The sequence below is a fragment of the Labrus mixtus genome, chromosome 14 (genome assembly GCF_963584025.1).
Source record: "Labrus mixtus chromosome 14, fLabMix1.1, whole genome shotgun sequence".
In the NCBI taxonomy this organism is placed as follows: domain Eukaryota; kingdom Metazoa; phylum Chordata; class Actinopteri; order Labriformes; family Labridae; genus Labrus; species Labrus mixtus.
This window is the reverse complement of record NC_083625.1, coordinates 27,513,555-27,534,636: the sequence shown is the minus strand read 5'-3', so window position 1 is coordinate 27,534,636 and position 21,082 is coordinate 27,513,555. Positions and strand designations below refer to the sequence as shown.

At 40.7% G+C, this 21,082-nt stretch overlaps 1 protein-coding gene across 1 annotated transcript in view; it reads right to left on the bottom strand.

Annotated features, from left to right (window-relative positions):
- Nucleotides 1-20,079, bottom strand: part of opcml (opioid binding protein/cell adhesion molecule-like) — a 227,569-nt gene extending 207,490 nt beyond the window's left edge. The window contains exon 1 of the mRNA XM_061056041.1: nucleotides 19,300-20,079. Coding sequence (XP_060912024.1) covers nucleotides 19,300-19,457 — 158 coding nt within the window. The 5' untranslated portion in view covers nucleotides 19,458-20,079. The remainder of the gene's footprint in view (nucleotides 1-19,299) is intronic.
- Nucleotides 20,080-21,082: the final 1,003 nt, after the last annotated feature.

Genomic DNA, 21,082 nt, shown 5'->3' with positions numbered 1-21,082 from the left:
GGTCATGGGAGGCCGGTACTTTGCGCCGACAGATGGTCGGAGACGTCTCATTTCTGAAACGGAAGGGAGATTTTCGAGTGCGACGGACAAAGAGAGAAGCACACAAGATCTCAAGAGCTGCTTTAATTCCCACTAACAGTGCATCAGCTCATGTGGAGGTACTTAAATGTGAAAGCCTTGGTGGCGATGGAAGTGTTATCCACCTCATTGCCAACGCACTGCAACAAGTAGTAACATGAAAGAAAAACCTGCAAAACTCTCCAGTGAACAGTTTTTTTCTTCTTTTGTATACTTGAGTTTAGTCTCCACTGTGATGTGCCCATGATTTTCAAGTTTCTGGCTGAGTTGCAGACTGACTCTTCAAACGTAAATATCATGCCCCCTCAACGGCAGCAAGCAAAGAGAGTGAACAACCTTTTCAGGAGAACCCCCCCGATCACCTGTGGAGAGCATGGCCTACTTTTTCAGCGTGTGATTCTTGAAACAGAACCAATCGTGACAGCCAGTGGAAAATAACAGCCATTACTAAAAGAAACTAGCACACAGGAGATTCTTAACGGCCCACATAATCAGCATGATGTATTAAATGAAACCATTTATGCAGGGGAGGTCAGTGATAAATCTCAGTTAAGACAATAATCAACAGAAATAAACATATTTATCTTCAAAGAGGATATTGGAAATATTACAATTAACATCCAGGAGGGGAGTAGAAATGAAAGAAACTAACTTTGCATTTTGGATTTGACAAACATATTCAACGCTGTCTACCCAGATCATCTTTTGTGGATGGACCTGTTCCAATCCTCCTGAGATATATAATATATATATATATTTTCGTTTCAAATGCATTATTACTCTTTCGCTTGCATTTAAATAACAGGTATCTCTCTACTTTTTTAAAAGGCAGCGCTGAAAGAGGGCTTTGGGAGAAATGGATGCTAGAAATACAGATATAAATTTGGTTAAAACTAACAGGCAAGAAGCCATTTTTCAAACTGTGATGACATGGAAACAACTGGTAATGAAACCGACTGAAGTTGATACTGATGCCTCTTTACAACCTACAAAAGCCAATGAAGCCATCATGGAGACAACTGATTAGCACCTGTATTTTGTCTTTCACTTTACCTCTCAAATGTTAGCTTTTTACGGTCACTTATACAGTATGCATTGTCTGGAGAAATTGGTTGAATTTAAAATATTGGCGTAATTGAAAGGGTATGTCATCTGTAACAGCCAGTGGGTTTAACAAAACACCCACCAGTTGAGAACCAGTGGTCTAACACACAAGTATCTTGAGATAACATTTAGCCATGATTTGATGGTATAAAGACTAAATGCATGATTTCAAATTGATAGTCTTTCCAGCTGCTTTAAAATAAATAATACTTGGATCAGCCACGTGATCAGATGGAAAAACAATTATCCCCTGACTGTTAAAATCACTTTGAGCAGGCTAAAACAGACTGTTCACCCTTCTTGGTCTGATAATTCATGAAGCCCAAATCAAAACGTTCATCCACTCAACAGTCTACATGTGTGATCGCCACTTTAGGACAAACTTTGGAGCTCTTTACAGTCCATTAGAGGGTTCTGAGTGTGGATGTATGAATAAGGAGAATAAAAATGTGCTAAAAGGAGTCAGGAGAAAAGGAGGAGAGTGAAAGTATTAGAGCGTAAATTGCCCGGCGGAATGTGGTATGAATTTGGAGAGTTGCTGATGAGTATTAATGATATCAGAAAAGTGCAACTAAACATGCACAGAGAGGGGACAGCGGAGACGGCTGTAATGGATGTGGCCAGCTCTCAGGGATGGAGGATCTGGTTGGACTGCGGCACAGCGCATAGGTTCCTGGATATTAAAAATTAATGACTATCTTAGTGATTTACGACAACACAAAGATGCTGCAACCAAACCGGTGTAAGATGGATGTCTAGGGAATGCTTAAAAAAAGACTGATGCAGCCCTGGTGGACGACTAGAGACCAGACATGAAACCAAAACCCCCATCCTTAGGTAAATACAGCTGCTCTATACCTGATGGAGAGATACATTACTGCTGCAGTGATATGGAGATTCACAAGTTATTTAAATCTATTTTCATTGTTACACTGGATGAAACTGAAGGACTCTTCAGAAACATTACCATCCTCTCCCTGCAGTCTTATTCCAAACTCAAGCAGTGCACTACACCACGATGGTAAGAGGTTATAGAAAAGGTCCTCCACTTTCACTCCACTTTGCTCAACACACTTGTGTGTGGTTATTAGGATGTCTGTTTTTTAACCCTCTAGACCCCACAGGACTTTGACATTATTTATGCAGTGCACTGAGACACAGTTTTTTTTTTTCTTGATGAAAAAAAATATATATTTTTTTCAATTGTACAAATATTGTTTTACCCAAAGTAGTCCTCAGACAAAAACAGGTCAAACCAACTCAAACTGTTTTTGCGCTACAGGAAAAAAAATGTGCTTGTTGCTACAGAAACATTGTTTTTTTATGTTGTTTGTTTGCTTGGAAGCCAAGGGCTCCCCCTGCTGGCTGTCAGCAGTATAGGTCATCAACCTGCCTTCTCCATGTTAACAGACGAGGTCAAGTTAAAATACATGTGGAATAGATTTTTCAAAAGCATGATTTCTGTCATCATAGTAAGTTTTTACCACTTATCATGATGGTTAATTTCCAAATGCATATTATTCTAAGTAGTTAAGTTTTAAGTATGGTAATTTGACACACTAAAAAGGGATCTACAATACGACTGACAGCTCTGTTGACCAATTAGAGTCTTTGCAGCGTTCCACAGAATCGGAGAGGAGGAAATGTTAGAGATGCTAAAAATACAATGAATGTGGTGGGGACTTCTCAATAACAGGTAGCAACTTCCTAAAGCCAACACGGCTGTATTGTTGGTTTTATTGTTGGACCAAAGTTTACAAAAGAACACCGTGCTGTGTTGAATATGATTTGAACTAGAGATGGAGACTCTCCTCTCCTACAAGTGGAGTCTCCACCTACTGCCCGTTTAAAAGAATGCAGGTCTAAGGATCGTATTTTGCTCTTCTTTTGAAACTCAGGGCCTGACTCACAAAAGGATTGAACAGCTTTTGTGCCCACCAAACCTGCCCAAATTCTAGACACCCATAACTGCCCTGCACAGTAAACAGCATCTCTGTGCGCCTGTGCTGTTCATCTGCTGAGAGTTGGCGGTAACTGTGCCACAGTATTTTTAAGATTTGTTACGCACAACCTTTCCAGTATTCAGGAAAAACAATTCAGCCTCTCTATGACTTAAAAATAAATGATCTGTGAATAAAGTCTATAGCTATAACTTTGACATTACTATTATTAATATAAACAGGAGTTAATTCAGCCCCTAATTCATTCAGGGGCTGTCACCAGCTCAACACTTTATCCAAATGATTCGAGAGGTATGGCGCCATTACGCACAAAGTGGATGCAAGTGTTGCAGGTGTTGCTACACAGGGAGCGTTGGGGGTTCGGTGCCTTGCTCAAGGGCACCTTGGCAGTATTCCGGAAATGACCTGGCATCTCTCCAGCTACCAGGCCAACTTCCAGCGACCCTTCGGTTCCCAACCCAAGTCCCTACAGACTGAGCTACTGTCTCCCCAAGACTTTAAGACGGAGCAGATAGCAGGAGCAAATGATGCACAACTTCTGGAGCTATTAGCTGCCACAATCCAGTCTAAGTGAATCAGGTCCTCAGTGGCTATCCACTTCTTTTAGACGGTCTATCCAAGCTCTCTGTATAAGCATTAATTAAGAGTAGAATAAGCTGCATGATGAATATACTTTGACTTTAAACAGGTAATTCAATCTGCACATCCTGGATATATTTCAATGTTCAAGCTGGTTAATACCACAATAAAACACGAGGTGGATATAATACCCAGAGGCTCACCATGTGTTGGCCACACTGCCGAGCATTACCTGTGTTTCTTTCCTGCACAACTGCAGCATTTAGAGCGGTGTGCCGTCCACAGACATTTTACATGGTGAGAGGAAGTTGGAAAATATTAAGACCTGATACATAATTTATTATTTCTCTTACAAAACTTCTCCCAAACTCTTTTTCCAAAACTGCTCTTTTTTTGCAGATTGCTTTCCTGAAGCTTCAGCCAAGAAAGAAGGAGGGAAAAAGTATAGGCAGAGGTCATGTGCAACGTTCACTGCTTGGCCAGTGGGAGCAACACTGAGCACAGACTGTGATGTCCTGATGTCAAGGTAGAGGATGAGCCAAAATATCTACATAATTTGCTGCTGGGCAGTGCTGCTCACTCAGGCTGTCTGGCTGCTCTGACCTGTTTAAATGGCCAGGCAGGTGCTGCATGTGGCCCAGGTCTAAGGAGAAAGTTACTCTGATTATTCTGAGTGAGATCTGAGAAAAATCACTGGAGTTGGAATTGCAAAAACTTATATCAAAGTGATATAGACTTTTAAGGTTTGAGTTAGAGTCTGACCGATGTGAATTTTGGAGCCGATACCGAAATCAATATTAGGAAGAGAAAAATTTCAATACCGATATATTCGCTGATAACTTTCTAATATCTATCTTCAATCTGTAGAAATTGCTAGATAGAGATATAAACATTTATGGCGTTTATCCTTCAAATTAGGTTACCAACCATTGGGAAAATATGCTAAAGATAAAATGGTAATAATAAATACAACTTATTTGACTGGTAAAAAAATACAATACTATTAGTGGATATCTGCAATGAAATTATATATATATACATATATATATATATATATATATATATATATATATATATATATATATAATAGTCACTTGATATGGTAATCATGGCCGATATTATCGGCAGGCCGATTAATCAGTCGGGCTCTAGTTTGAACACTTTTAAATATAATAATTTTTCCATTTCATATCTTGAAATAAGTAAATTTGAAAAATGCTAATTAGGCACCCCAACAGTGATCACGTCTAATTAAAGGAACACAAACTGAACCAGTGAATAAATAATTCCTTGTGGACATGTTTTAATCTGTTTGTCACTATCATTTAATGTGTTTGGAAATAAATAAATATACCATTTAAGGGGGTGGGGAGGGGGTGTCAGTATAAAGACTTATAAGAATGTTTTTCAGTTAGATCCCACACTTTAAATGTCTAGTTCCTTTCTAAATAGCAGTCAAATTGTTAAACATTTTTACTTCATTATGATATCGAAAAGAGAGAAAAAAAATCCTTATATTGGAGAAGCTTGAATCAAAAAGGAAAAGGATATATCCTCAAAAAAAATGTCTGCTATTGAAGCATTTATCAAAAGAGGATGTTCTCTTAACCATTCAAATCGATCAAAGCATATTCCTCAATCATATTGGCAAGGTATTTAATTGCTGCTATTAGAAATATACTGAATGTCGCTGACCCTCAAAACACTGCTATGGAGCACACCCCTCACATGTCCAATCTCCACAAAATGTGAAGCTGACAAAAAGAAAGAGGTGCACGACCCTGAATCTGCTGCATCAGCGTGTCCTCCAGCACAGACGACAACGAGAGACAAAATGTTCCGGCTGCAACACACTTACACCTTTACTTATCCAACTGACCACAGGATCAACCCACACCCCACACCCACAAGAAAGAGGGCTTCAATTCTGAAGAAACCGTTTCCATTTTCGAACAGGTATGAGATCAGCTTGTTCTCAGCTCTCCCTACAAGGCTAACACAGGACCGGGGGTCAGCTGCACGTCACCTCAGCCAGCTCAGGTGCTAAATTGTCCACCTGGGAGCCAAATCACAGAGGGCCTGTTAGTGATTTGGCAGGGGAACCAGTGACACTGAGGGAAAACCTCAGATGACATTTCAAACCTGTCCTTAAACTCATTAGCAGCAGAACAGAAGTGACACTTGCAGCCTTGTGAGTAAAGCCCAGCTGTCTTTGGGGCTACATTGACACTAAGTCCATTTTAAATTTGAATTTGTAAAGGCTGTCCTTACCGCTTATGTGAAGAGATGTTAACTGGTTATAAACCAGACTGAAATCAATATTGATGCCTTATTGTGATCTGCAAAAGCAAACAAGACCATCAGCCACAAGATTAAGTATTTCCATATTTTCAATTTAGTGCTTGAAACCACTGCTACAAGGTTGGTGTCAGATGATGCAATAAAAGACACGCTGCCAGAACACTTTTTGTTTTACAATTACAATGACAAATTCACAGTGAGTGATTTGCCTATGCCTGTTAAAATAGAACAGGACGAGGTTTCTTGGCTGAAAAATACTACCGATGCGTGTACAGGACAAAATCAAAAAGGTAAGAAATACAGCTTTGTCAATATTGGGGGAGCAGAAATCAACACAAACCAAAAGTCCTTCACCATGCAAAACTTAAAAAGAAAAGGATCTCTGACATTTTAGCCAATTTAAAAATTATTTTCATTCATCCAATCCTGACCATTAAATACCATAGGGTATGCACTTGTTAAGTAATGGGACGGCTATGGGGCAACTGTGGCTCCGTTGGTAGATTAGAGAGATTGTAGAGTTGGTTATCTCTCGACCGGAAGGTCCGGGGTTTCGTTCCTGCAGCCACATGTCCAGTGTGTCCGTGGGCCACACACTTAACCCCAAGTTGCTCCTGCTGCTTCATCAGCGGGGTGTGAATGTGTATGAATGGGATTAGTTACTTCTGGTGGTCACTTTACTTTGAGTTGTCAGAAGAATAAAGAAGCGCTACACAAGCTCAAGTCCATATGCAATACCTGTGGATCATTTTTATTTATTTAAGTACTACCAGACTCAATGGTGAGCAGCCATCTGCTGCAACCTGACGAACCGGGAGAGTGAGACAGAGGGAGAGGTTGAAAGAAACAGATGGACATCGCCTAACAGACAAATAGACAGTTAAATATAAAGTGGAGGGGTCTTGTTTCACCCTAAAGAACTTCCTCCTCTGTATCAACCCCGCTCACTATCCTGCTTAATCCACAGCTACTTAAGAAATCAACAATTTGAAACAAAATACTAATTGGGAATGATTTAATTGATTTAAAAACTATCTATTTCTTCCACTAAATAAATAGTTTGTTAGAATTTACAGTTAGACCTGTGCACATAGCAAAGTGTTAACTATGTAGCCTTCTAAAAATGAGCTAAACTAGAGGTGGGCGATATGGGAAAAATATCATATCACAATTTTTTTTTTTGCAAAATCACTATCACGATTTTATCACGATTTTTTTCATTCTGATCTTTAGACAAATTTGTAAGTTACTGACCAGTTCAACCAAACTTATTTCCCTGTATAATGTTTTTAAAAGCACAAAAACTGTGCTGACAAGTTTAGTCTATTTGAAAAACATCTTTGTAGGAGGTCTGGAGGTCTCTCACCCAGAACATCTTTAGCAACAGAAATGTCTTTCCCTCAATTTGATCAATATTTATGAACAATTTGAAGGTTTTCCTCACCACTTTGAAATTACGATTTAGTTATGTGTCCTCTTTTTATGTTCATCAGGAACAACATCAGCATTCATTTAAAAACATGTAGACTTTGAGTTATTGAAGTTTCTGTTCTACTTTAGTCCTGCAGAGTTCCTCCAGCTGTAGCTTCATACAGGCTCTGCAGCCTTTGTTGTTTTTTATGACATCATTGGACTAACTTTAGTTTAGTTTATATATAATCAAACATAATACAGAATTTGTTCATTCTGTGACACATGATCAAAGTAAGTTTTACTGACAGAAGAGTTTAATTCATAGAGGGGGCGGGACATGGTTGATTGACAGACAGACAGTCACCATGGTTACTCACTCTCACCTGCCTGCTGCTGCACACATCGTGTGACATCGTTTAGTGTAATCCCTATGAATTCGGTGATCGTTGTGATTACAAGGTTTAATTAAGGTGAGCTTCGGGTGGAGAAGCTTGATAAGTAACTTTTAAAAACTGAAAGAGAGCAGAAAACACCGACAGCAACATTTTAAACACCGGGGTTATATCTCTCATCACTGTCTGAGCTCTGCCCTATCTGTCTCTGACTGTTAACGTCTCTCCGGCTCATTAAAAGGTTTCTTGTGTCGCTATCCGAGATGTAAACTTAACTGTGCAAACTATGCAGATAAGTTAACTGTTGCTCACAGCGTGTCGGTTTGGAAAAATATCAGAACATTTGCATATAACCGAGATGGAGTTGTTTTTGCGGACTTAAGTTTCGTTTTCGTTTTCACCGGTGAGGAGCAAAAGAGGGGGAAACGCGTCTGTGTCAGAGCATAAACTGCAGCATGATAGAATAAACACATTAGCCCGGTTCTATGATCTCCCTGCTTTGGCAGATCGTCAGCATGTTAAAATCCTTCACGATCTAAGATCGTTATATCGCCCACCACTAAGCTAAACTAGCTGTTACTCACATTAAAACTGACAAGGTGAACAGGACTGCATCAATTTGTGCAGTATCCATTTGTTCTTAACTTTGATAGCTTCTTTTCCCTAACAACGGCTTGCTCTTCAAAGTAACTGTTTGTTCTTCTTGACAATGGTGAGCTCTTGATGGATAGCAGACGGTTCCTCTGTGCAATTGACCAATCAGAATCAGGTAGATTATTAAACACAGCCATGTATGCAAAGTGTATGTCCAATGCAGGTTTGAAGGGCTATAAAATGGCAGTATGGACAATAGGCTTAAATAGTGTGTTTTAAAACAAAAGATAGTAGTGTACATGTGGTCTGTGTCAGCGGTAGAGAGTGCTAAGCTAAAATCAAAAAGTGAACAGGAAATTCTTCCAGTTTCCCAGCTAGACCTCTGCCTGTCTCTGATCAGAGCCACACACATTGTGAACTGGATTTCTGTCACCCAAAGCTGAATGAGGAGATTTCAGTTAAGGTTCTTTTGGCTTTTGGCCCTCTAAGATAGCAAAGTAGTGCTAAATGCAGAAAATCAGGGGCAGTCCTATGAAATCCATTCACTGACAATTCATGTCATACTCTATTCCTGCAGAGAGGGTGTGTTTTTTTTTCTTCTGGTAACACTGTATCCCCTCCCTGGTTACAGTCACAGGTCAAACCTAAATGACATTGTCAAATGGCCCAGAGACACTTCACACCTCCGCAGCTCCAAAAAAACCCAACCGACAGTGATCACAGGTATGAAGCCAGCGAGGGTTGTTGTCCTTGTCATTGCACATGTTACTCATGCGAAACTTGCATGCTGAGGGGAGACTGGAGGGCAGATAAACTGAAACACACCTGTGTTTATCCCTCACAGTGAAACTCATCACTTCAGGTGTCACAGAGGTGTGTGTCTGCGGTCCTTCACAGGTCATCCAAAGAGTTAGCTGTGACGAGGCCTGCAGAGTGAAAAGTTGACTCTGGACACTCTGAGTGGGTAGAAAAGGGGTCAGAAGGTTGCACAAACCCATAAAAATGTGGCCCGTTTAAATCAAGTTCATTAAAAGAAAAAAAAAAGACTGACTTTGAAATTATATTTTAGCATATTCAAAGCTTTATATCTTAGTTAATATCTTTTCTCTTTGGATATTGTGTTGTATATTTGCATTGTACAGAAGCCCTAAAAGGACATACATGCACTGAGGGACATGCACGGGAGGACTGATCAGGTGGCACAGATTTTACCACAAAGCCTATAAATCTAAATACCCACCACTACATATTAGTTGTTTTCTCTGTGTAACATGTTTATTGGTCAGAATGTGAGTTTCTCTTTTATTTGGAAGGCCTTTAAGGTGAGAAATTTTAACTTAATGTTGATGATGATGATGATAGTTAGGATGGCTTTGGAACTCTCAAGAACAGCTGTTGATGTAGTTTTTGATGTAAAAGCGCTCTGCCTCTATGCACTGCCTGTCAGCACCTGTGTCCCATGATCGCTGTCCGTTTGCACTAACTGACTGTTTTACCCACTGATGTTCATAGCTTTGGATAAAAGTGTCTTCTAAATGAATTGTAGAATTGTAGGTCGGGCCTCTTGTGAGGATGTCTACACTTATTTTGACAGACATTATAACGTAAAAAATACATAAATAGGATGGACCTACTTTCTTTGTGTAGCTACACTACTTCGCAGCACATCAACTGACACCATCTGTCATATTGACATAACTTTTTCCAATAACTTTATTACCCTCCGACCTTTATTATAACTACATATACTCCTGCCCTTTAGCTAACTGGGTGACCAATTACACAAGTGAAGTGATACAGACTGTAGAGATGCAATACAAGATAGATCGCCTCAATCCCTCTGGTTGTGAGTTTTTGATTGAATAGGATAATGTTCACGTAAATGTTGGGGCTCACTAACTGCAGAAACATCCATGAATTCTGCTGGGGTCAACAGGGTTATGTCTTGCCCTTTGCTCCGACCACATAGCCAATATCAACGAAGATTTATATTGATCGACACCTAGAGCACCAGCGTTTAGGCTCCACAGCTGCTATTGAAAAATAACAGTACTTATGTGATGAGATTTGACACTCTATCTCCCTAACACAACAAAACATGCACCACTTAACAGCTTAAAAGTCACAGTTTCTCATTTACTGAATCAATGCGATGCACTTTGTCACAAATACTTGTCACCCAATTGCCCATTGTGAGGTAATTAGTATCTGATATTTATTTACAACTGCCAAATTGACACAGATTCAGGCTTGGTTCCTGCCAATTACAGTCAATTATTCACAAAGGACAGTGCATGGTCGAGTATCAGAGAGAACCTGTAAATTCCACACTAAAAAAAAATGGCAGACTTCTTGCTTCCCTGGCAATCTACGTTTCTGAAATATGATGTAAAATATTGCCACTTTGGCAGATGTGTGATGTGGAATAATCATCATTATTTTACACAGCTTAAGTTCCTCTTTGCAGCAGGTTTTCCTGTATGTGAGAATGATGCAGCTTTGGGTTGCCCTTGACTATCTTAATAACACAACCCTGTAGAAATAAAATAACACCCTAGGTATGAAATGTGCCAGCCGCAGGAAATCACTCAGACACAGCGATGTTTCATTTAAAAACATATTGCCAGGTCGGGGAAACATTTAACCCTCGACAAAGCTGTGTGAATTGGCTCATGGGAAATATTTTTGGACTCAAGATCTGAGTTCGAAACGCTGACTCTGCCAGGTTGGAATGAAAGCTGTGTATCACTGTTTCAACTTTGAAACGTTAATGCTTGTGGCTTATTGGATTGTATCTTCAGAGTAATACACGGCATGTAAACGACTGATTCCTTGATAGCATTAAGGACTTTATCAAATAAATCAAAGCTAGAGCCTGACTGAATTGCACAGTTCCAACTATTAATCAATAAATCAATCAACTTGTCTTTGAAAGTAAAATCCAAGCATTCCTGCTTTTTGTCTTTGTCAGTGTTCGTTAAGCAATGCAGGAGAAACAGCACACTTATAGACTGTGAGATTAGCCGCCTCTTACTTATGTCAAGGTGTGCAGCTGTTTTTTTTAGAGTTAGGATACCTTCTGTCTTAATCCTTCAAGGCTTTTACCCAAAGTCAAAGGATCAAAGAGGCCTTCTAAGGCTTTCAATCTAAAAAAAAAATCATATCCAGTGGGTTTAAAAGTCCAATATGTAAGACATATACTGAATTAAATCATACAGTGACCTTACTATATGATCAGTCATTAAGGAAACATGCTATGTTGAAGTGCTGGCTTCTCTGACAACAATGCAGCAGCCAGTATGTCCTCCTTCTAAAGTTTCCATTCTGGTGTGATATTGTTTGTTTACGTTGAGACCAGAGAAGGTAGGCGGTTTTAAAGCACCCCGACTCGGCCATTTTGCCCTTTTGCCTTTATGCCTGACAAACGGCAAACAAACAGGTGTTGCAGTGATCGAAGCAGGCAAGTGAACTGGTTCTGAATATAACTGATTCTAGCCGACCTATAAAGTGTGGTAACACCAGGATAAATACTGGAGATGCTTTTGAATAATGGAGAGAAGTTAGAGAATTTGGACTGCAGTGCCCATTTTAAACACTAGGTGTCAGGTTACATATTGCTCCTTTAATAAGTAAAAATGCTGAAAACAGGCTTTTTATGTTAAAGTCTGGTGTCTCGGTTTTCAAGGTTTAGGAGTTGAGCTTTTGATTACCTCATCTCATAAACTCTTCTAAAATGTTAATCTCGTTAAAGGGATACTTCACCTTTTGAAACATGAATCTGTATGGAAATGTGAAATGACATTTTGATGTTGTGCCTTCTTGACCGAGAAAATGCACAAAATTTACTTTTTGGCTCATGTGGATGAAAGACAACAACTTCCAGAATGCACAGCTCCGTCCCAGCTTAAGTCCAACTATAATTGAACTTTTAAAATGTAGCTCTAGCGAAAGTTCAGACAGGAAGACTATATTTTGCACACTCGTTTTATTGTTTATTATCATACCATGTCAAATCACTCCTCCACACATGCTCACTCATAACTTCTCGTAATCATCACCTGGTCACATCTATCCAATAGCACTGCTCCACTCCCTCAATGTTAGCCTATCACATTACTGCTGTCTCTTTTAAAAATGGCTTTCTCTTCCACTAGTTCATTCATGCCATCGTTACGAGCGACCCTCCACCTCCCCATCGCTACCAAGCCTTCGCAGTTTCATCACATCCTTCATCCCATCAGCCTCAGATGACATCAACAGCCATCGTCCGGTCAACCCCGGCCTTCACAGTTTGCCCCAGATGACATCATTAACCATCTCCTCATCAACTCTTCATCGCATCAACCCACGACATCATCCGCTAACACCTCCACCACCAATGTCTGGACTCTAGGGTGGATAGATCTTGTTGCCGCTCAGGGCAGACATCTTCAATCACCCTGTCTCCCTGTAGAGTTCAAGTGCCAAAGATTCTCTGACAATCATTCTATGTCACATATGTAAACCTTTCATCTTTCAATCATTTACTTGTCTCTCCTGATTGAAATGCATTTAAACTGAAAGTCGAATTTCTCGAAGTCTGCTCAACACACCTGATTTATTTTTGTATGTATACACCTCAGTTGGCCCCAAACTGGCCTATAGGTGTTCAGCACTTGCTCCATAGTTCCTTTGACCCCGAGGCTGAACAGCGTAAATGTAAAGATAGCGTGGAAGAAAACAAGACGAAGGTATCAACATGGAGAGTGCTGCAGCATGAACCATGCATATTTGGACAGACGAGGAGATGCAGGACAACGTCTTTCTCTCACATGTAATCACCTGTGTCTCATCAGATCTTTTACCTGAGCTTCCTGAATGCCACTAAATGTGCATGCATATATAAATCCTGCCTCACCCCTTCTCTCCTGTTTCTCCAATTCTCAAGACCATTCCACCAAAAACCCATTCCTCTCTAAATTTCCTCTCAATACAGGAACCACATTGAGATGTGCCCCCCACCCTGAGTCTCAACACCCTGGTTCCTGACAGCTTCAGCTACTTTGTTCCCCGCTCATCCTCCTTGATCCTGACTCATCCCTTGCAGCCCTGAGCACATTCATACCTCCCTACCTTGACTCCTGCTCGCATCCCATTCCACCCTACCTTGACCCTTTAACACATTCCAAATGAACCACTTTTTAATCTGTACTATGGCGTGGTCTTGCTTGTAAACTGCAAAAAAAGAAAATAGACTTGTGTAGGATTATGTAGGATACATAAATTTGGTGTGTTGCTGAATAGATAAACAGAAAATTAATAGTTGAGGCTTTGTATTAAAACGCCAAATTACAGTATATATTTTTAGACACGATTCCTTTTTTAATATGAAAAATAAAACAGTATTCAGTGCTTGTTATTCATTCAGAGATGTGGGACTTTGCTGGTTGACACTTCATACAAAAAACGCTGAAATAAGAACACATCAACGCCTATCCGTCCCCCCCCCCCCCTTTCCCTGAGTCCCAGCCGGACCCTTCAGCTGCCCTTCCAATCCTTTGCATTTCTGCCTCTTGGGTGCTTAAGAACTCTCAGAGGCTCCTCAGCACGAGAAGGCAGAGGGTCCTCACATCCCCAGCCTCAGGATGCTCCAGGCGTGCACCAGGTATCTGAGAAACACGCAGACAATGCTATCGCTCGGCAGCTCCACCATCCTTATTCCCACCTGCAGAATCTGGACAAGAATGATGTCCTTTGATTTCTCCCGTGCTTTCTTTCAACCCTATCCAGCCGCTCCTGTTCTAAGGGGCAGGGGGAGGGGCTGAAAGCGATGTGGGTGGATAGCATGCTGTCCTGGACTATGGACTGAGGCTCTCTGACAGGCAGAGGCTCCTCTTCCTGCAGGGCAGTATGGATGCAGCCTGGATCAACAAAGGGGCGCCCCCGGGTTACTGTATTGTTCACTCTCTACACCTCTGCTTTAAAGATTCCACTCAGGGTCACGGCAGCTCAGCAGAGTCAGTGGATGGCTCCTCTATTGTGGGCTGTGGAGGTCAGGGCAAGAATGGAGAAGTCAAGTGTGCCAAAAGAATGCTGTGTGCTGCTACAGCGCTGAACATTTGCAGATCAGTGTAACCGAGCATTAAGAAGCGGATTTCAGCCTGTCACCACAGCTGGAAAAATTACTTGAATACTAGTACTGAAGGCTCCTGTGAGGAGTTTTTGGATGGTTATGAAATAGACCAAAATTAAAACATGTCTCTATGAGATCTACATAAGCAAACAAGAGAATCAGGAAGACGATTGATTGTGTCCATGTTGTTAGACAGTAACAAAAAGCTGCTGAAAAACAGCCTTTTATCAAATTTTGAATTGCTCCCCGGGGACAAATAAAGTTTTTTGAATTTGAATTTAAATTTGAATTTTCCATGGAAAAGTTTGACAAAGAGAAATCTCTTGCCAAAAATCCACTCTGATCCTGTATTTTATCATGCTTGTAAACTCCTCTATTTCAGCCCTGCTCAGAACAGGCTGTTTCTGTGTCTGTACCTTTAAATGTAAATGAGCTGTGTCTGACCACGCCCCCTCTCTAGAGGGGGATGTGGCTATGGCTTGCACCATGCCCGATTGTTTATGATGAGTAGGCAGTCTCTAACAGAGGGCAGAACAAACACCTAGCTGTGGGAGTGTCAACCACCTGGGGGAGGGGTTACTGCCCTTTGTGATGTCATGAAGGGAGAATCATCAAACTGCACACATTTTCTGGAAAAAGTGGAGCAGGCAAAAGACGGAGAGAGGATTGACTTTTCTCATAATTGGGGAGTTTGTAGACAGACTAGGGACACATATAGTGTATTTTGCATAATATGTGACCTTTAATAGAAGTTTTTTTCACAACATATCTCACCCCCCCTGCGTCCCATGAGCTGAAAATGTAAAATGTATGTCACCTTGTGTGACAGCGACCTTTTACATTGCTACATATAAATAATCAGTGTTCTTCTGGATGGTCTGGTTTGATTTTGTAACACATTTAGAAGCATCAGTAATTCCTTTATGTCTGTTTCATATCCAGGTAACAACTCCTCTCAGTACGGATTAAGAAGAAATACAGACACTTGTGTAAAAAAGAGCTGAGTGAAACTAGAAGTACAGATTCATTTCCTCCACTTTAGGAGTAAGTGAAGAAGTGGAGGCTCTGAAATATACTCACAGTATGACATTAAAAAGGAGCCTTTGGAAGGAGACTTCTACCCACTCTGTGTTTGCATGGCTGTGAACCACAAATCACATAATATGAATGATCATTATGTCATATCACTTATATCATTCTTACATACAACTACTGACAATGATGAACATTAACTCTGCTTTGATGTGCAAACCAGATATACTGGGAATGTTTTGCAGCTCTGAATCTGCTCTGAAGTCTTCATCATTGATGGTTGGTTCTTTTCATTCTTTTACAACTTTCTCCCTGTCAGTTGCACACATCACAACCACTATGCATCTTCCCCAGTTTATCTCTCGTCTTAATTTATCCTTTTCACTGTTTGTGTCATGTAACGTCTGCTCTGCCTGATATGCACTGATGGATATGTAAAAAGAATAGTCATGTTATTGTCATTGTGTGACATCTCGTGTTTGATAAGTGATATGCCAAGGATAGCTCCATATGTGTTATTGACCAATCCATTTAGTGTTTATTGATGTTCCTATTGGGAAAGTAGTCCACAAAGATCCACCATCTTGGGGGAAGAGAGACTGCGATTGTGCCTCTACAAAAAGTGTCCCTGAGTGGGCAGGGCAGAGTATCGTCGGAGGAGTGCAATATCAGGACAACTAGAAGACTTTCCACCAGAGGAAAATACTTTTCTCAGTCTAAAACACTTCAGAGAAAAAAGAAGCAAATCATCTTTGGGCTGCGTATCAAAATGTAGATCAGTATTACAAAGAGCTAGACCCAGGAACACTGAGTGAGGGGGCGGGAGAGAAGGGGGGGAAATGTGTCACGGGTCAGTGGCGGTTTGCCAAAGAAGAGCTTTGTTTTGGTCCAGATGACCAGATGCTGAAGTGCATCCTCTACTGGACATGTACTCTGAATGTCACATATTATACCTTTAAAGCCAACGCAACTTGAAATGTGAAAGCTCCTGTGAGGAACTTCAGATTTGCATCAATTTTAGCGACCACTGTGGACAAAGCAGTGTGCTATATTTTTTATCTCTTCATTGACATGTGTAGGTAATGTTTTCTTATGAAAAATCCTCCTCTTATCTGAGAGTCATATCACTCACTGTGAATCGATGATTTGAAAAAATCAACATAGACTGTTTCGGCAGCTCAATTCATCTGATGACACCTACCTTGCAGCATTGGTTACAAGTATAAAGAAATACCATTTAGAAGCTAAAAATGTTGCCACTGGTGGTCTTGTTTGCTTGTTCAGGTCATAAAGAGTCATCAATATTAATTTCAGTTTGTTTTATAAGCAACAAAAATGTCCTCACAGGAGCTTTAAATTAGAAAGTACAATCATGTGTGTTCAAATTCAATGTGAGGCATGAAACTTGTTTGCATTATAAATTGTAAAAACTGAGAACAGATAAGTGGTATTCTTCCTAACTACAGTAATAAAGCATGTAACTAGCAGCCTCTTCTTCCTCTCTTCATCTTTGCAAGTTGAGGAGGGTGAAATGTATTATCTTCAGGGGATCCAGCAGACTTCTTAAAAAAAAGTTCTGGTAATCAGCAGAGCCCGGCGCACATTTGTAATGGCGGAGAATGAAAGCAGGATTAAGACGCTGTGAGAAAGACTCTCTGTTCTCTGAGGCTGCACAGAGCCGAGCAGAGAGGACGAGGACTGAGCTGAACTCTGTCTTAGACGACACCTCCCGCCCCCCTCCGTGCCGAGCTGCTGCTGCAGCTACACAGCAACGTTCACCTTCCACCTCGTCTTCCCAGAGTGCATCAGCAGGCTGTTCAAACAGTGATCAGACTGTACAGTAATTCTTATCCAAATACAGTATATATCTCAGGCAGCGAGGAGCTGAACTGTACTGCCCTGCACTGACAGCGAGAGGTACTGAACGTACACACTGTTATACGCATGCCAGTGTGAATACATTACGGTTTCATTACCGGGGGCTTTGAGAGCACCCTGTTCCTGAGATTGTAATTCCAAAATGAAGACAGCAATCAGAACTGTTGTTAAGATCTTTAACACCTCACCGATGTGTGTAACTGATGAGCATATGTTGAAAATCACACTTTCTTGTGTCGTTTCAACTCCTTTTTTCTGTCTGTCTTTCATCCTTTTTTCATGTCCATACTGATTTTTTCTTAATTTGTATGAGTGTTTTTCTGATTCTCACACTGTTTACACTCTTTACACTGTAGAGTACTATTTGTTCACTGTTTCGGCCTCATTTTACCAACTACTTTGACATACAGAGAGCACTTTCAAAGCTTGATCCATAGGCCAATGGACTTGGTTGAAGATTTTTTTTTTACCTCTCCTCTGAAAGGTGGAGGTGAAATGTCCAGTTGCCTTTGGATCAAGCTTCAAATGTACCATGACCTGGATGACTGAGAACCTACACAGCCTTACAGAGAGCACCAACCAGGGAAGGAACTACTGCCGTTGCAATATGTAAACTTGCTTCTTCTCAATTATCAGTTATAGAATAATACATTATCATGGAAAAAAGACAAGGAAAGCTATCAATAATTTGAATATTCTACAAAAATAAAATAAAATCTGTTTTCTGCACATACTGCATGTTTGTGTCCTTCAAAATAGCAGGTCAAGTTTTTTCTTACCAGCTGATAGCTTGTGATAATTCTATCAAAGATGCATTGAAGACGTGAATAGAAAAAAAGGCAATTTATAAAAAAAATATGCATTCAAGCAGCATTGTGTGATTTTACACCCAATGTTTAGCCCCATGTTGTAGGATGATAAGAATCAATTGTGTTTCTTTCCTCTCACCCACTGCCAGGTGGGATGGGCTTCAGCACCTCCTCACCCTAAGTGACATGTCAAAGTATCTAAATGTATATTAAAGGAAGGATGCTCCATCATGTTGACAGATTCTATTAGTTTGCAGTAAAAACGAGTTTGTGTGTGTATGTGATGAGTACACACTTTTCATCTGTGTGGTTGTTAATAGAGTGGGGGCCTGATCATATAATACAGATAATAGGCACACATAAAAAAAGACAGAGAGGAAGGGAGAAGATAAGAAAACAGTGGGACACATGATAAATACACTCAGTTAAACCCGCTGCTGTGACATCGTGCTGATTGAAACACATACAAGATGAGGTGTGTAAAAACCATGGCATGTCTACATAGGAGAGTCAGCCGAATATAAGTGTATTCACACAAAGGGTTAACTGATCCGAAATGAGACTCTCTCTCCCGTCTCCCAAAACATTTCACCAAGTGTAACGAAAACAACACGGCCTTGAAAATGAAAGTCATAATTGCATTTGTAGCACACGCTCCAATCAATACGTACACAACAACCCCCTCCCGGAGCTGAATGTGAGTATCTCAGCTCTGTGCATCCTCAACAAGACATTAACCAACCGAATCAATAACATTCAAGGGCAATGAGCGCGAGAGGCTGCACACCGGGTGTACACCAGCACAACTTGCAAAAAGGCATGCACGCAGGAAACTATCAGTACTCATGAATACATGTGATTAAAAAACAAAACAAAAAAAACAAGCATTTCTGCCTCCTTTTAAGATTATGATGACCTTTAGTAACTCCTGGACCGCTGCACTTGATTAGCTGCATCGTGTCAGGCAGGAGTCAATCCCCATGGCGCACAGAGGCAGATGAATGCTGTAATTATTAAACAAAAAAACACACAGTTGGGAGACTTACTTCAACACGGCGCTGTCCCCCTGTCTCACGGTGATGTTGTCCTTTAATACAGAATCCCCGCTCCTGGCTGGAACTCCTGCAGGTACAAGGAATAACAATTTAAGTCCGAGGACGACAAGGCATTTCCCAGGCACCGCTAGATAACCACTAATTCCCATGTTTCTTTTTTTTCTTCCTCTGTCACTGCGCAACTTCCAGGAAAACTTGATATTCCCCTTTTCTGCGTCTTTAAGCTGCGGGAACGCAAAATTCCAGTCCACAAATAAGATGCAGGATGTCGCACTGGATGTCGGCGGACGACCTGGTTTAAGTCCAAGTAAACAGGATTGTTATGAAACACTGTCCGTGTCGACAGGAGAAAAGTGTCTTTGCGCACCAGCAAGCCGCTCTAGGAAACTGACTCCGGAGGAGAGAAAAGCGCAGCGTTTCACGGAGAAATGTGCACCGTCTCCTCCGCTTCAAACTGTTATATCGCCGTGAAATGGATGCTCTCACAGAGATGCATCAGCCAAGACTCCTTGTGTTTGTTTTTTTTGTTTTTTCTCTCTCCCTCCGTGTTCTCCTTTCTCTCCGTCGTATGGGTGAGACTCTGTAAAGCTGCGTACTCGGAGCGAAAGCCTGAATTCGCTTCAGTATCTTTTTCTCGCTAAGTAGGCTACAGCTCCTCAAGTACTCACTCTCTCCCCCTCTCTCTCTCTCTTTTTCTCTCTCTCTCTCCCTCTCTGTCTCTCTCTTTTAATCGCCAGGTAGCATCTCTTGCCTGTACCATCAGGACCATATGGCGCGCAGCCTGCAGTGTTCTCGTATGTGGCTCCCAAACTGGGGTCCAGGGACCTCCGTTGTGTCCTTAATCCTCTTCCTACAAACATATTTAGAAGGACCACCGACTGGTTTAAAGGTATAGCCTAATGTAAGAAACAAGCTTCATGACATATTATATATTAAATTGTTAAACCTACCATCTGGAGGGAGCAAAAGATGATGAATTCATTGGGGAAGTTAATTTGAGGAGCATATGTCTTAAAATGTGTGGATCGGGTTTATTGCTTCCTGATAAATGACAGTGTGCCCTGAAACAATGATATAAAGTGACAAGAAACACATTTGTTTATACGGTTATTAAAAATGGAATCATGCAATAAAAGGGGCTAACTTTGAGATGTAACATTGACTACTTTGTGGCCTGCAATTAGCATAAATTAGTTAAAAAATGAGACATATTTTAGAGAATAACCTTAAAATATATCATACTGTAGACTCATAATATAGACAGGGATGGCTGGTCTGAAAGGGCTAGGAGGTCAAGTCCCCCCCCTTACTTTTTTAGCCTACAGTAAAAATAAGAAAAATAATAATAATTTTGGTGGAACATTAAGTATCAAACCTAATAATTACAATAAATCACACAATATCTCCAAATTGCCAAACAGTTTTCAACCCAAGCACTGTGGCATCCTCCTGTTTATGTAAATGAGTGACAGGTGTCATGCCCCGCCCCATTCATTTGCAAAATTAATTCATCCCACAGTCCCCGCAGACTTGTGACCAATGACACAACTGAGTCTAACAAAAACTAGCTTAGCATCTCTTAACTTAAGAAACTATCTATTTAATGTAACATTCACTGCGATTGTGATGCTAATCATTTTAGCACGTTTGTGGCCATTTCCATTATTTGCCCCAAGCTAACAAACTAAGAAAAGATCCCAGTCAATATGTGAGAAATTGTGCCCTGCCCCAAATGTTTTGTACCAGATGCCACTTATATGCTTTTATTAGATAG